General features: G+C 46.4%; 1 protein-coding gene across 4 annotated transcripts in view; it reads left to right on the top strand.

Moving 5' to 3' along the window:
- LOC140900196 (uncharacterized) overlaps positions 1-17596 on the top strand; it is a 72256-nt gene that overhangs the window by 13574 nt on the left and 41086 nt on the right. For 3 of the 4 annotated variants that reach the window (XM_073317042.2, XM_073317041.2, XM_073317039.2), the window contains exons 2-4: positions 5410-5484; positions 9363-9412; positions 12944-12997. In XM_073317042.2, the coding sequence (XP_073173143.1) occupies positions 5410-5484; positions 9363-9412; positions 12944-12997 (179 nt within the window). The remainder of the gene's footprint in view (positions 1-5409; positions 5485-9362; positions 9413-12943; positions 12998-17596) is intronic. The other variant, XM_073317040.2, reaches the window with a different exon arrangement.

Here is a 17596-nt window from a genome sequence, read left to right as displayed (position 1 = left end):
TATCCATTGTAGAGAACTTCTTAAACCATCTAACAGAATTAAATGGAAAATTCTCCTTCTGCTTCAGAATTTGATAAATCCGTCTGCAAATTCTATAGGAAGATTATCTTTCTTTCTTGAATTCTCGAAGCGTTTTCCATAATTCATTGATTGGCTGTCATTCTGAAGGATCCTTCACAAGTTTAAACAAATGGAGATAGACACTGAGTTGGTGTAAATGTCATAGCTAAATCAGAAGGGTTATTAAAAGTTATACCAGCCAAGGATGTGCCCCTTAGTGAGCTAAGTGATTCTTAGACACACATTCGTCTCTGGGGTAGAACAAAGCAATTGTTCAAATGGTGCACGGCAGCACTACGCAACAGTCTAGGACAGGAAGTGAAGATGCCTGTATCCAGTAGAAACTGCAAGTGGCCCTGATAGTAGGTGGAACCTCTACATGCTACCGTAGAACAAGTGTTAAGATTCAGGTTTCAGAGGAGCAGCCGTGTTAGTCTGTATTCGCAACAAGAAAAGGAGTCCTTGTGGCACCTTACAGACTAACCAATTTATCTGAGCATAAACTTTTGTGAGCTACAGCTCACTTCATCCAATGGAGATGAAATATTCGTTCAGACCAGAAATGTGCAAAGAGTGAAGCAGCAGCAAGATGGTTGTGACAATGACATGATTTTACAAAGGCCTCGTATCTGATGGCCTGCCAGGCCACACTGGCTGGAGGTATACGAATGCCTTCAACACCAATAAACTTTAGGTCTGGGTTTGTGATCACAAAAGAGCACTGTTAATGCAACCTTACCTGGTCCAGTATATTTTATAAATGGAATAGCCCCAAAATGCCTGATCGTCTGGTAAGACTGCCATGGAAAGTTCACTAGCCTAAGTGCAAAAACCTACTGGATATTTTGTTCACTGGTCTTCTAAAAAATAAAAATAAAAAAGGCTAATGGCCCCAAGCAAGGGGGTAATTCAGCCGTCCCTTTATCTGGCGCACACAACCTGCAAGTTCTTGGAAGATAAAGACAATTCAAGTTGCTAGGTTAGGGTGGAGCAGCTCAGAATGGCTGGGTCTTGGAGCCAGCACAACATGCTGGAACAGAGCCTAAATTCTGGGGATGTTTACTCCCAGGATTGGAGCAGCTTAAAAGAACCTGTCAAGCTGTGGTGGTTTTTTAAAAAGTTCCATCGCCTTTTATATCCCCTTGTGGGCTGGTAAACAATGGGCTGGAATGTGGTCCCTTCCCATTCAGCGGTACAGGGGATGGGATTCATAAACAGCAGCCTTGTGGTTTTTTGCTGGAAGCTTCTTGCAGAGAAATACAGTTGAGCTTCTCAGGTAACTGCATGCACCAGCCCTATGGTGAGCCCTGGGCTCACATGCTAGCTGGTGATCCGTGGAACCTCCTTTTAAAAATCACTGTCTGATATTTTTTTTTAAATTTTTTTTCTTTCTTCCTCAAATACGTGGACAATCCTGTCCGACCCAAAGTGTCTCTAGCACTAAGAACAACATTTGCATTCTGTGTGGATTTAAAATACATACATATGCGCCACCCAAATCTGCTGCTGTTGCTTCTACAGTGTCTTAGAGCCAGGTCTAAGTGAGGATGAGTTGCACCAATGAAGTAGTGAACTCTGGGAGAATGGGTCCTCCATGTTGTGACACGGCACCCTAGTGCTTGTTCTCTGGTATGTTAAAATTCGTCCACCGTGTTTTGCCTCATATCAGCTGAACAAGAGACCCTATAAATGTGTCTGCACAGCATCAGCCAGGTATAAAGAGAGACTTCTGCAGGCACTGGGTCTGGGAGGCAGGGAAGCGCTTTACGGCAAAGTAAGGCGGAGTTGGGTTAAGAGACTGGCTTGGCTCAGACAGCAGGACTGTGACAGAGCTGGGACTAGTACCCCGGAGTCCCGGCTCTTACTGTTGTGTCCTCCGTACTCCTTCCCTTTGACTCTTCCAGAAAAACAACTGAAATTGGTTTGGAGTAGCAGTGAGTGAGTGAAATTGACTTGAGTAAATCAAATCAGTGAATGCTATTACTTTGTATAGTCCCCCTTTTCTGACCCTAACCATGCTTGACGCACATATTGTTCCACTTGACGCCCGTTCGGATTGCCACGCTCTGTGTGTCTGGGGAGGGTTACATGGTTTGCTGAATTGCTGGCTGCGTTTCAGTGCTGGGTGGCATGATCCCTGTCTAGCTTGAAAAGCTCCTTGGGATGGTTCGGGTTGACAGGGGCAGAAGGGGTGTGTGTGTGTGTAAGGTGTGAACTGAAGCATTCTGTGAACTGAAGAGTGGCCTTGGTAACTTATTACAGAGTGGGACTTGGTTACGGGTCCCATCAGAAGAATAGAAGGATTGTATAGCTCCTTTAAATATAATCCTGCTTTAAAGGAGAAGGAATCCCTTTCTAACCCCAATAAAAAACCGCTGCGAGCTTCTCAATATTAGAGGGAGACTCCTGATTCTCCTCACTGGAAGGGGTGAGCAATGGGGTGTGTATAACGGTTGTTTGTGGTGCATTTGAATCAAAGCCATACCAGCTTGATTTTTTTTTTTAGGGCCAAATCCTCAGCTGGCGTAAATCAGTGTAGCTCTTTTGACTTCAATGGAGCAACATTGATCTACACTGGCTAGGGATCTGGCTCCTCAGAATCTAGATGTGCTTCTCAAAGTAGCATTAGGTTTGTTCCACTCTGGCCTCCCCAGTGCGACAGCCATTTCCAAGTCCCCAATTCTCCATGCAGCAAAGAAGCAGCAGCACGGGATCAGCCGTGGGGGAGGCTCGGTGCTCTCAGCCTATAGGAGAAGAGCTTTGAGAAAGGGAAAGTGTTGCCTAGCCAGTAGCCCAGGGGTGGGCAAACTATGGCCTGAGCTGTTTTAAGCCAGTCTGTGAGCTCCCGCTGGGGAGCGAGGTCTGGGGCTTGCCCCACTCCGGTGCTCCAGACGAGGTGCTGGGTCGGGGGCTGCACCATGTGGCTCCTGGAAGCAGCCGCATGGCCCCGCTCTAAGGATCAGGGGCCGCTCCACGCATAGGAGCCGGAGAAGGGACATGCCACTGCTTCCGGGAGCCGCTTGAGGTAAGTGCCACTTGGAGCCTGCACCCCTGAGCCTCTCCCCATGCCCCAACCCCCTGCCCCAGCCCTGATCCCCCTCCTGCTCCCCAAACCCCTCAATCCCAGCATGGAGCACCCTCCTACACTCCAAACCTCTCATCCCCAGCCTCACCCCAGAGCCCGCACCCCCTCCCCAACCCCAATTTTGTGAGCATTCAGGCCCACCATGCAATTTCTATTCCCCAATGTGGCCCTCAGGCCAAAAAGTTTGCCCACCCCTGCAGTAGCCCATACCTCCTGTAGGGGCCCACAGTGGGGGATATGATGCTCCCAGGAGAAGAGGTCATTTTCGGTAGAGCTGGTCAGGAACCTTTTGATGAAACATTTGTGTTGGAAAATGCCAATTCGTCACAATAGAAACATTCCGTGGAAATGTATCAATTTTGATGAAATTTTCTCAAGTCCAGGGTGGAATTTTGGGGGAAGGGAGAGACACACGGAATAGCCAGGAGCCCAGTGGTTCAGCTCAAGTCTCTGCTCTCCCTGATTCGGAGCAGAACCTGGATCTCCCACATCCCGGGTGAGTGCTATAACCACCAGGGTATTGGCCACTGTGTACTGGGTCGGGTTCTCTCTCTCTCTCTTCTGTTTTAACGGCAAATTTCAAAGGTCTCACTTGCATTGTGAAGTGAAATGCGACCAATGCCAAAACCTCAGCCCTGGTGAAATAGGGACTAGTCTGGCTGTCTGTCTGGTTTGCCACTCGCTCTGGGCTTTTCTCGAGGGAGACTGTGGACCCCCCTCTGCGAACTGCTTCTAAGCTCAGTCCTCTTGGGAAGGATTTTCTGTCTTCCTGGCATTTCCCCAGCATGCAGGCCCTCCTGGCAGAATTATCTCCGGAGATGTACAGTACTCTGCAGCCAGCCTCCTTTGTTTCTACAGCATGTCAGAATGGCTCCTGCGTGTAATTTACACGGGAGCCAAGCTTGGCTGTGCATCGCAGGGCGGTTGTTACACTTGTCTGTCTGTAGCCTTCCCCTTAAGCTTTATCCTCCACAATGGCCCATGTCCTGCACTGACATCCAGGGGTTCAGTGTTTTAAAGGCTTTCTCAGCGGTTCGGGTAAGTCTCGTGAACTTGTCCTCGCTAAGCCCTTATTTTTAAGGCAATGGCCGTGAGCATTTGAGTGGAGGGTTGGGCAGGTTTGAGTCTCTCGCTGTCCCAAATATGGAAGCGTAGCCCTCCCAGGTGGTTAGAGAAGGAAACCAGCGTCTTTCTCTTCCCTGATTCGCCCACTGACTTGCCCTGTGGCCTCGCGCCAGTTGCTTCCGCTCTTTGTGCTTCCGCCTTCCCCTCTGTAAAACGGGGATGGCAAAACTTAGCCACCTCCATAAGGTGATCTGAAATCCTGGGCTCGCAGGGCTACTCAAGGGCAAAGTGTAATAACCTTCCGTAGCCCCCTAGGACGTTGTTGTTAGTGCAACATCAACTCCCTCTGCCTCTGCACAGAAGTCTCCCAGGCCCTTGGATAGTGCTGATCTTGGGGCCTTTTGGGAGTGTGTGAGAGAATCTTGTATTGTAGGGATTGTCTCTTTCAGGCTTCAGGATGAATTCCTGCTCCATCCCTCCCTTCCCATGAAGAACAATAGAAACAACCAGGGGACAAAGACTCAATTAGAGGCTGTTCTCGTGCCCCAGGAACATCTTTCCAGTTCTGTGCCTTCTTGAAAAAGTGCTTGCACCTGTCTCTGTGAGCAGAGGCTCCATAAATCCTTTCTCCTTCCCTGCCTGCGGGAGTGCAGCCGTGCTGAGCAGCCCCATCAATAAGAACTGCCCTTAGCCAGAGATGTGACTCAGCAATCTGTACCGAGCTGGTTCGCCATGGGCTGTTTAACCCTACAGAGCTGCTGATGCATAACCAGCTTTGGCCCCCCAGTGGGTTAGTAACTCCACCGTGATGCAGTCCCAGCACTAAATGGAGCATTGAGCCCGGTTTTTGCTCCATTTGGCCCTTCTTCTTTGTTCTGAAGTGTAATTTACACGGGAGCCAAGGTTGGCTGTGCAGCGCAGGGCGGGGGCCTTGTTGGTACACCTGAGCCACCGTGGGCTAATTGTCCAGAAAGTCAGGGCCTGTTGTCTCCTAGTCATGAAATAGGAAGGGGGAGTTAGAAGGAGGAAAGACCTGTTGGCTCAAGTCCACTCCCCCTCTCTGCATGATGCTCTGTCCCACTGCAGGGGACGCTCAGGATACACACTTGTACTCCGTGGCTATGGGGAGCAAATGCAGGGGAATGCATAATTGTTTGGCTGGTTTATGTCATGCTTTCCCTTTCTCTTCGCGTCCCTAGTTGTGTATGAGCACAGATCCCGGCTTGAACGATCCCTGCAGAAAGAGCGAGGGGAACACAAGAAGACTAAAGAAGGTGAGTCTCTTGCACAGGCATAGCAGAGGTCGGCAGCAACTCAAATAGTCTCGCTAGGGAATAACGCACAGCACCTAGAGTAATTTCCACCTTCATAGCACTGTTCAAAGGTTAATGAATCCTCCCAACATCCTCATGAGGCGGTAGGTGGGAATTATCCCTGCTTGACACATGGGGAAACTGAGGCAGAATGGTTAGTGACTCACCTGAGGCCACAAAGGGAGGAGGTGGTGTGAGATCAGGGATTGGAACTCTGGAGTTAATGGCTCCTACTCCTGTATTTAGTCCCTGTCTAAACAATCCGTCTGTCTAGGCTCTTGCATTGACACCTGTGACGTAACGTCTGAGTTCCACAAACCTGTTAACTAAACCCAGCACTGGACCGTGCCTCTTCTTTTTAAATGCGTAAACTTTACATCAAGGTGAACTAGCTTGGTCAGTTTCACAAAAATCAATACAGCCATTACAGGTTCAGTGTTTGCAAGGTGCTCTGAAGATGTGCAGCTGCCTAGTGCTTCTTAATAATAATAATTAATAATAGCATTATTGCCAGCTCTTCGTTCTTGACATTGGCTACAGATTGTAAAACCTCCCATTAGCTTGAAATCCAGAGATGAACATGTCTATTTTTAAGACCGCGAAATTGAATAGGAAATAAGACGTGAACGGGCTAAAGCCTGTATCTCATAGCTCTGAATGCTGGATGGCAGATCACGTTAGCCCTGAATGTTGCTGGCAATTTAACAGCTTGGTTTGTATCTTCAAAGCTGCTATGTGGAGAAATACGTCTATCCCTTTTGGTCTCATTCCTAAGCTCCCTGCATTTCTGGAAACGTTGACATGTATCAGCCAAGTTTGTCATGAGTCTGTGGATAAATAGTTGACTCAAATGTTGAATGTCTGTCTTCTAATATTTAGATTTCTTTCATAGTTTGTCAGCGTTGCTCTAGGAAATGAGGCGACTGCCAAAGGGATTGCTGCAGAGCGTGCATGGACTCTGAATGGCTCCGGGCTGTGTGCATTTTGGCTCTAAGAACGCTGAGGAGCTTTTCTCCATGACTGGATCCAGTAGACCATTTATTTCAAGCAAACATAGCATTGGATGCTCGTGAAGTGAAGGACGAGTAGCACTGTCTTCAGTTAGCTTTCACCACACACGGCCCAATGTCCTGACCAGCTGTATGCTCTGCAATTACTCTGCAGGAGGGTAGCCCCCTCTTGGGAAGCCTTATATAGCAAACCATGTAGTGGTTTGGTGACTGGGCACAAGGACGTTGGCACGGTTACTCTACCAGGATCTGCGAGGCCAATGCATTAATTCCCTGTACCCATCCCTTCCCAGGGGGGTTTGATTACCATTCTTTGTGTTGTGGTAGCACCTGGGAGTCCCGTCCTTGCACCAGGACCCCATCGTGCCAGGTGCTGTACAGACATAGATCCAACAGATGGTCCCTGCCCCAAAGAGCTTGTGCACTGAGCTGATGTGCTGCTGTGCCATTTAAATGGAGGGTGGCAAGTCTGTACGATATTGGGCTACAGTTTGCTCGGCATTTTGGGGGGTAAAATGTAAAGCTTCACCCCCAGCGCATCCGTGCAGAGTGGTATGTGCTTGTCTCCCAGTGACACAGCAGTTAGCGTCAGTTCTGTTTCTCTGAAGCTTCTAAGGAAGTTGGGGGCGTAAGTTTCATAGAGCCATTACCTAGCCTAACCAAATACCATAGCCTCTTGCCTGACCAAGATTTGGACCCCTTTGCACTCTACGTGACAAACTTACAATCTAAATAAATAAAGGTGGGTGAAGGGAAACTGAGGCACCACGTCAGGAAATGACTAGTCGCAGCAGGTCATTCACAGGAAATAGAACCCAGGTCTCCTGATTCCCAGTTCAGTGCCTTATCCCCTAGGCCACTCTGCCTCCTGGCAGTAGTGATTTACACAGCCTTCTTGGGAGTAAGAGCACAGAGAAGGATTCTTGGAGGGGCTGCTCTCGCAGTGGCAAGGAGAAATCTGAGGCACACTGGTGCTCCCAAAGGTATCACCCCTTTGTTTGTTGCTTCCTAGGAGCTCACTTCTGATCTCACTGTGGCCCTGATGACTAAGCTGGGCAAGGGAGGGAATCTCTGGCTTTAGAACTGATTGAACAAAGCATGGGTGCTCCTGGCCCTGTGCTGGTCTCTGCAAGCCGACCAATGTGTTATGGGGTTTAACTATTCTGTGTTAACTCCTGCTCCCGTGACGTGGTACCGTCAGCAACGAGGGCTGGCACTGTCAGATCCTGGCTGTCTATGGGAGCTGCGTCTCTTCCCGCACTGACAGTCCTTTGGAGAATGCAGGGGAACCCTGGTGGTGGGAATTTGGGAGATGCATGAGAGCACCAATGCCACGTTCTTCATGAAAAGGCCCTTCTTATTTGTGTGTTTGATTCAGAGGGAGGAGCACGCAGGAAGACACCGAATAATTGAATCCCTTTCCCAATTCCAGTGACAGATCTACAATACTGTGATCAGATCTAGTTAGTACCGAGGTGGGGTGGGGAATTCACCTAACCTCCCATCCTAAGAAGAGGACGCAGTGTAGCAAATAAATGATACACCTTCATGAGGCTTGCAGGAGCCATTGGCTGGTGCAGACAGAACTGAATGCAGTGCTATTTATGCCTGTCTACTGGAGCTGGGTTGCACGTGGAAATGTGTGCATCTGGCTTTGCTGGACACTTCTTTACATCGAAGCATCAACCAGGCAGCTTAATTAGAGGCCCAAGCACTGGGATATCGGGGGATGCTGCAGAGCAGGACAACAATGAGGTGGTTATGTGTTGTCCCCAGACTGGACTAGTGGGGGATGCTGCAGATCAGGATTGATGGACATTGCTCGAAGCAGGCAAGGGGACACAAGCCCGGAATAGCAGCTTGGTGCTGTAGGGCCCCATTGAGGTGCAGTGACGGAGCGGAGCGGGCCCTGAAGGGAGGTGAGCAGTCATGGGAGTTTGAGGAGGCCAGAGATAGCAACTGGGTCCCTTGCTTGGCATAAGCAATGAAGCCTCAGGAAAGGACAGGCCATCTTTTCAAAGGGCTTTCTGGATCTAATGCAGCTATACTTGTGTTTTCCTTAATCATAGACACTGTTATCTTCACGTTTTGCCTCTTGCGGTGGGTTAAGTTGAGTCTGTTTGAATCATTTTGTTATGATTTGTTTTATGGTAGAGCCTAGGGACCCCGATCAGTGCAATGACTTTTCCTGCCCTAAGGAATTGACAGTCCAGCCTTCCTATGTAAATCATGTCTGAGAGAGGATGAGATGGCCCAAGGTTCTCTTTGGACTCCTGGAGCCGGCTTTGGCTCACTGTGGCTAGTGCTCACCAGCCAGCCCTTGTGGAAATTTGTGTGCAGATAAATCGGTTTGCTGTAAAATACACTGCCTCCTCCACCTGTGTATGCTGCAGCTTGCCACTGATGTTTTCCTTCAAGCCCACCACCGTGCTGGGAGAAATGCCACCGTGTAGCTTTAAAATGTATTTCTTGCTAGCATCTTTCGTCTCGAAGGACCCCAAAGAATTGCGCAATCTTTGCACCTGCTGAAATGCAGCCATTCCTGGGGTGCAGAGTGGCAGCGATCTAGAACACTATACTGTATTGGGAAGAAGGGAAATTTTGGCCAGGACAGCAGGGCGGACAGGTTTAATGGAAAGTACTACACTGTCTTTGATCGCACAGAGCGGACAGGACCTCGGTGTTCTTTAAGTCTCTTAAAAGGTTCTGCATTCCATCTGGCTGGATCAGCCTTTTGCCTGGTTAGGCGTTTTTCTCCTTCTGAAAATTATAAAACAGATCCTTGTAAATTCCATCCAATTAAACACTCTCTTCTTTTTTCCTTTCTAGATTTTTTGGTGTATAAATTAGAAGCTCAAGAGGCACTCAACAAAGAGAAGGTAGGTACAGTATGTTCCTGTGTGTGTTTGAGAGAGGGAGATCCTTTCAATATTTCCACAGCTGCACACCAACATACATTGGGGATGATGCTGGCATTAGAGTTTTGGGCCAGTAGGTATCCCATCAGGATGAATCCTGGGTCACTTCATCATTAATGGTCTAAGGGCTTGTCCATGTGAATGTTTAGTTCCTGGCAAGCTGTGGTGTGAATCCATCCCACGCTAGCCTGCTGTGGACTAAGTGTTCATGTGGACCCTGCTGACTTGCGTTAACAGTTTGGGCTTGTCTACATGAGGGCATACAGAAAAATTAATCCAAATGAATTAAAGGTGTGCATTTGAACTGGATTAGTTAAACCTCATTAACACCTGTGTGAACCACTTCATTCAGAATTAAAGTGGCCTTAATTCAGTTTATTTGAATTCATTTCCAAAGTGAATTAAACTAAACTGAATTATTAAGGCCACCTTAATTCTCAATAACAGCATTCATATTGGGATTTAATGTGGTTTAACTAATTCACTTCAAATTCACATCTTTAGTTAATTCAGATTAATCTTCCTGGATGTTCCCATGTAGACAAGCCCAAACTGTTAACACGCATCAGCAGGGTCCATATGGCCAGTTAGTCCGCGACAGATTAGTGTGTAGTAGATTCACACCCCAGCTTGCTGTGAACTTGTCTATACAAACAATTAGTCTTATGTGAATAAGGGTCTATTTCAACTCAGTTGGGAAGGAGAAAAGAACTGTCTCTCTCTGGGGATGTTGCTAGCCCAAGTCCCTATTCTTGGTCCAGATCTGTAAATGGCAAACTGAGTGACTGGACTTCTAGCCTCCCTGGCATCATGGAGTCCTGCTCAGCTGCCTATTGGCAAAGGAAAGGCCAGTTGTCTTTGTATTGGACAGAATTCTATTCACCTGAGAAACTAAGCATAGGGACAGCCCAGAAGAGAGGAACTATACTGCAGGGAAGTTGTGGACACTGTCCCTGCGATGGAGGTAAATGGTTTCTCCTGGTCTGTGGGTGGGAGCGCGGCAGCAGAACTGAGTCAGGGGAGATCATGAGTAGCAACAACCTCTCCCCCTGCAGCCCCGTCCCAATGGGTGGTGGGTGTTTGTCACTAACAATGTGCATATTAAATTACCAGCTACCTGGTGCAGAGAGCCAGAGCAAAACAGTGCGTCTCGGGGGAGGGGGGGGGGGTTTACTGCCAACCCCCATCTGCTAAAAAGGGGGGTGTCTTTTTCCCCTCGGGGGTGGGGTGAGGGCATCTTTCAATGGAGATGGGAGTCCTTTGTCATCATATTCATAGCCCCTGACCCTTTGCAAAACAGAGAGCTTTGCATAAGTGTTGGCCGTTGTTCACTGCATGTGATGGTGTGTGACCAGCAGCAATGAAAGTGTCAGTGTTGCTGAATTCAGGCAGAACTTTATTACTCGAGTCCCTAGGGGCCCAGATAGCTCAGCGTTTGCATCTGATTTTCACAGGCTTCCTATTGTCTCTATTTATGGGGCTGAAATAATGCAAGATTGGTCCCATTCCAGGGTTTTCAGCCCCATAACTACTCTTTGTGGTGTTAAATCCCCTGACAGCTGGACGTGCAAATGCTAGAGCCCCTCTTCATTTATATCCTCACTGCAGTTTGCCAAGTGCCATGAATACAGCAGCACAGAAAACAAAGGGGAACCTTTATGGTTAAATAGTATATTCACTTGTAATGAAGAAGTTAATGGGGTGTACTGGTGAGATACTCCTGTGAATGTGAAGAGCATCTACAGTTACTGGGGAGAAAACGACAAGGAATCTTGATCCTCATGCTTCAGGGCTGGGGTCAGGAAGAAATACATCCCTAGGGTAACTCACTCACTTTAGATTATAGGACTTGTTACTCCTTCCCCGAAGCATCTGAAATTGGTCACTGCTGGAAACTGGGCGCCAGACTAGGTGGAACATTTAATCGGTTCCACTGTGACTGCTAAATACCACGCAGTAATGGAATTAGCATAGTGGATATACTTGCTGAAGAGACTGATGGCTATGCAGCTCCATAGCAATTGTGTCCCTGAAACTCATTTGGTGGTAATATTTTGGGTCCTATTGAATATGTAATTTGAGTTGTGGGTTAGAAGATTGCAACAACTATACACTGTGCTTAGTTCGCAATTCCATGGTGCTGCCTGTGATCTGTGCCGGGCTACTTAAAGCTGCCAAATACAGATCTGAGCAGAGATGCTTGTGAAAAGGCCACAATTCTGCATCTTGTTCACATCCTGCACCCTGCAAGCTCTGAGTTTTCACAGGGAAAAACAGAATCTGGGCCCTGCCTTCTGGGTCTTGGGCCTTGTCTGCACACTAACTGCACTGGTTTGATTAAAATCGAGTTGGTTTCAAGCAGTGCAAACCATTCTCTGGATACGTGGTTTATAACTGGTAGCTGTACCCATATCCAGGAGTTTAAACTGATGCAGTAAAACCAGCACAAAGATTGGTTTTTAGTTAAATTGGTGTAACTTTCACATGTAGGCGAGGCCTTAGGGTTTGTGTTGTCTGTCTCTCCCCTGCAGCTCATTAACAAGAGCCCTCATCCCAGTTCCCAGGGAATTCTCTCCTTTACAAAGCTCCTCCAGCCCATTTTGCTCGGGTGAGAATCACTAGTCAGCAAGAATTAGTCTGCATTTACACCAGAGGAATGAGAGCAGAATCCTGCCCCTTAATTAAAATTAATTTCCCTGTCTGCATCTCAGTGCGTGTGCTCGGGAGCCAGATTCTGATCTTACTTACACTGGTGTAACTCCATTGAAGTCAGTGGAGTTACTCCGGTTTTACACCACTGTGAGCGCAGAATATGACCCTTCATTTTCTTTAAACTGGAAAAAATTCCTTGAAACCAATATTTTTTTGTGAAACGGGTGGGTTCGATGAAACACCTGTGCTGAAAAATTTTTGGTTTAAAAAAAAAAAAAGCTTCCAGGTTGCTAAAATCTCTCATTTCAGTATTGTCAAACCAGAAAGTTCTGAGGGTTTTTTGGTCTCAAAACAACTTTTCACGTAGAAATGTAAGTAAATTTTGCACTAAAAAAATGAGTCAATATCAAAATGAAATGTTTCAAAATTATCAAAAAGAAACATTTTGCTTAACTCGGCCAAAGGGATGTTTTTGGATTTTTGGTTAACAAAATTTTCAAGCTTTCAAGTTTTTGTCCAATTTGTGATCGGATTTCTTTTTTTCTTTTTTTTTTAAATGTCAAGAAGTCTTATTGGACAGGAAAACTCTTTCCTGCCCAGACTAAACGAGTAGTTTAGTTATTTTAAACTAATCCATTCTAGCAGCACTCACTGAGAAGTGACCCTTCTTAGGCTAAATGGATACAACACTTAGTCTTATACAGGAGACCAAACATCATGGACGCTGACTTGCAGGTACTTTTAATGGTATGATTAAGTAGCCACACTGATGTTGATGTGTGGTTTTGATCTGCCTCTGTATCTTCTGCATTCTAATGTGTTTATGATATTTTGTTACAGCAAGATTCTATGAACAGATATGGGGCCCTCAGTTCACAGCATAAGATACTGAAGGTAAGTCAGTGCATGATTCCTCCTCTTTGACTGGTGAAAACTGTCTGTGCTGGGGTTATACCATGGATCTTGCCCTCCTATTGTGATCCAATAGGGGTCATGTTGGAAACAATGCAACAGTCATTTCCCCCTCGCTTTGAACCTCTCCGCCTTTCACAAAAGGTTTGACTAGCACACAGGTGCTGGGAGACTGTGCTGTCAAGTGGTTAGAGCGGCAGAACTGGGGACTCTTGGCTTGCAGTCCCATTTCTACCAGTGACTTACTGTATGATCTTGGGAAGTCCTTAATATCTGTACCTCTGCACAATGGGAATACTACAGGTATCACCAGAGCATGTTCAGGACTCTACCGGGGGCTGCGTGCCGAGTGAGGGGTGGAGCGGAAGCTCTTTGTCAGACAAATCTGGCTTTGCAGCGTCAGATGTGAGGGGGGGAAACACAAATTTCCACAAGTTTTTAGACAAAAATATTAAATGGGCCTTTTGTCAAAATTTTGCCCAAAAGAACCAAAATTGGAGGAGGGGGAATTGCACACAACACAGCAGGGCCTCCTGTGAAACAAGTTGCGTCTTGCACAGACCTGTGTGGGAGCAGATCTTGCCCAGGACAAATGTCCCATTGTCTTTTTCTACGCTTGGCTTGACCCTCTCCATCACTCCCCCCCTCCCATTCCACCTGGACCCTGGAACACTCTCTGCCTTCCTGTTTGAGAGGGGAGCATGTACAACTGATCCTTGGTGCTGTTACTGCACCTCCCATCCTCAGATTTCAACCTGCTTCACAAATGGGATACAGAATCCCTGCAAAGTAGACAATATCCCCCCTTCCACTGAGGGGAAACTGAGGCCCTCTTCTGGCTTCCTAGAGGAAAGGGCACGTATATGAGAGATGCCACCAGCTTGACTCAGGGGCTGCTGCCCCCTCTGTATCTGCGTGTGATAAACATTTGTAACAGGAAATGAGTCTCATGGGGGAAGGTGCAGGGCTTTCTCCACAAGTAGCAGAAGCCTGTGTCTGGATTCCTGTTGTCTCATCAGCGATGTGATTTCTCATCTCTTTGCATCTCGAGTGGAGACTGAATTTTTTTTTTTAAACGTTCATCAGAAGAATGCACATCGTCACCATTTACTGTCTGCAAAGGCAAAGAGCTGGATTCGAATGAAAGGGATTTTTAGACCAAGACCTCCTGACATTGCCATACACTGGGAACTTGCAATGAATGGCATTTTCCTAGCACTCGTGGTACAGGGCATGTATGATTTACCTCTTCATTTTTATCAACTGATATTTGCAGAGCTGCTTTGTAAGCCACAAGAGAACTGTTTATTTGGTAAAAAGAAAAGGAGGACTTGTGGCACCTTAGAGACTAACCAATTTATTTGAGCATAAGCATCCGATGAAGTGAGCTGTAGCTCACGAAAGCTTATGCTCTAATAAATTGGTTAAAGCTTTCGTGAGCTACAGCTCACTTCATCGGATGCTTATGCTCAAATAAATTGGTTAGTCTCTAAGGTGCCACAAGTACTCCTTTTCTTTTTGCGAATACAGACTAACACAGCTGTTACTCTGAAACCTGTTTATTTTGTAATGCATGTTTCCAGATGCTGACCAGAATTAAAATTGCAGCTGGCAGAGAGGTCTCAGGCACTGCACACCCTCTGAGCAGGAAAGTGAATATGGAGGTCTTATGCTGTATTCTACATGGCGCAGATCAGTGATTCTCAACCTCTCCAAGACTAGATGTCTTTCTAAAAGATATACTCTTGCTCAGCTGCAATTTGAAGGGCTTGATGTAGGGAACACTGAATGAAGTTTTATGATAGATCCGTAATACATCTTAAATACTTTATGGCTTCCATTACCATCATATCTGAGCACTTCACAACACCTCTCTGAAGTAGGAATGGATTAGCCCCCTCCCCCCTCCCCTTTTTTTACATGTGGGAAACTGAGGCACAGAAAAACTAAGTGAGTTTCCCCAGGTCACACAGGAAGTCTGTGGCAGGACTGGGAATTGAACCCTGGCTGCCAGCTAGTGCTCTAACCATTGGACCATCCTTCCCATAGGTCAGATCTTTAAAATCAGTCTTTGGTCAGCAACCCAAAAACTGAGCACAAAACTTGCTCTGCAACCCAATATGTTTAAAATAAATAAATAAGAAAAATTGATCCAAGGCTAATGAAGTATCAGTGTAATTTAATTCAAGATGCATCTCTTCACGAATTCCTTTTTAAATTAAATTTAATAAAAATTAATAGTAAAAATTTAGTTTTATATTAAGTCAATCAATTATTTTAATGTAAGAAAGTAATCTAAAACTATATTTGGCTGAAATCACATTAAAAAGGGACCTATGTGAGTCCACTGTGAAATGTATTAGAGAAGGATTGCAGCTAAAAGTGCTAATTAATTCTCATTAATGTGAAATGTGAGCTTGCTTGCAGTACATCACTTTCTCTGTTCTTGGTGCAATGCACTATTCAGTGTGTTCTCAACCCGGTGCGTGGCCATTCCACAGCATAGAGGAGTCTGTTATAGTTCTCAGTTACTAGACTTTCTCTCAAATTGTAGAGTGTCATGACTCAATTCCTGCTCACAACCAGGACGGTGGTGGTCATGCTTCTTCAACAAGTGGCATTGGGTCATTCTCCAGATTTAAATTTGTTCCTGTAATTTTGTCTATAGGAATTTGGCGAACCTGAAGCCGAAAGCAGTGGTCAGACCTTCTGTCTCTGGCTCCAAACTTGCCACTGGCTTCTATCTCTCTTGCTGAGTTTATGCTCGATGCCTTTTTCCACACATTGGAGCATGTCCTCCTCACTCATGCAGTTGCTTTTAGATTCATAGACTTTAAGGTCAGAAGAGACCATTATGATCGTCTAGTCTGACCTCCTGCACAACGCAGGCCATGGAATCTCACCCACCAGCTCCTGTAACAAACCCCTAACTTATGTCTGAGCTGTTGAAGTCCTCAAATCGTGGTTTAAAGACTTTGAGGTGCAGAGAATCCTCCAGAAGCTATGGACGCTTCAACCCTGTTGGAGCTATTGAGGGACCCACTTCCAGGCTCTCCTGTGACTTGAGAAGTGCTCCTGCGCTCATAAAATGAACCATGTGCCGTGTATGCCAGACTTCTGGCTTGGTACACTGCAGTGTGTGAATACTCGGTGTACTTGTAAAGGGTAGAATGGCAGCCAAGACTCCTGGCTTCTCTCCCTGACATTGACTGAGGTCTCAGGCAAGTTATTTAACCTCGCTGCCTCACTTTCTCTGTTTCTTGATGTTTCCCACTTTTGAGTTACAAACCTTTTTAAACCATTAAGTTTGCTCTAAGCAGAATATTTTTCCTGAGGCTGATTTGTGGCTGACCAATCCCCTGGAGCATATAAGTTTAAATTGCTTTGGACCCCTAGTAAGCCTTGTGTTCACAAACCATTACAGTTCTTTGTAGCTTATTTTTAAAATGGCAGGCTGGGAAAGATGCTCCTGTGATGAAGGAGCTGGACAACGGGTATGTCTACACTGCAAAAAAAAATGTGTTTTTCACTCAGCTTAACTCAGGTTAAAATAGCAGTAAGGACACAGCAGCTCGGGTTAAAGCCCGTAGAGCAGCCTGGGGCTCAACATGAGCAGCTAATCCTGGTTAAACGCCAAGTTGCCATCTCTTCACTGCTATTTTAACTCAAGTTCGCTAACCCAAGTTAAGGACACACCTCTTTTGCAGTGTAGACAGGCCCTGCCACTCTGGAGATCTGGGTTCAGTTCCTGACCCTGCCACAGACTCCCTGGGTGACATGGGCAAGTCAATTAGTCTTTCTTTGCTCAGTTCCCTATTTCTGTAAAATGGAGATCGTAATCCTTCCTTTGTCTATCTAGACTGTAACTGTTTGGGGCAGGAACAGTCTCTTCTCTATACAGCACTTACATAATGGGGTTCAGATCTCAGCTGGAGCCTCCAGGTGCTACTGCAGTACAAATCCTAAATCAGCACTGGGACAACTCTGTGGATCCTGGTATACTATTTTCATCCGTACTATATGTACGTGAGGACCTCCCTGGCATCTCTCTCTTTACCTTATTGCTCTGGGTAAGATTGTTCAGCAGGAGACGGTTTGTGCTATGGACTTCTGAAGGCCCCATAAAAGTACATCCCATTGTTACATGAAGCCGCGAGGATGACTCCAAGCACTGATGGCATTTTAAAAAAATAATTTAAGGGAAACAAATTGGAATGATTGCTGCAGCCCTGCAGAGTTATTGTATTGAAAGGCCAGGAGTTCACCTGCGAGCCGGTCGATTTATATATGTAATTGGTGCTGGCAAACTAAGTGTGGAAGGACTCCATGGGTTACTATGGGAAACCAAAAGGAGGTGAATTCTGGTTCATTGGGTTTGAGCAAAAGGATGTCTCGACATGTTTTGTTCTCTAGTGTGGGGAGGGCAGGGAGACGGAGTCTGTTTTCAAATTATTCACCCTGCATTTTTGAAACTCCACTCCCTCTGAGCTCAGCCCATGAGTCTTATTAAGACCCCTGGTCCCAGTGCCCTCGCCTTTGTCTGGAGCAGAGCTGATATGTGGCCTGTTGGCCGTACATGTC

Source organism: Lepidochelys kempii, chromosome 18, assembly GCF_965140285.1.
Source record: "Lepidochelys kempii isolate rLepKem1 chromosome 18, rLepKem1.hap1, whole genome shotgun sequence".
NCBI lineage: Eukaryota > Metazoa > Chordata > Testudines > Cheloniidae > Lepidochelys > Lepidochelys kempii.
This window is presented reverse-complemented; position numbering and strand designations above follow the sequence as displayed.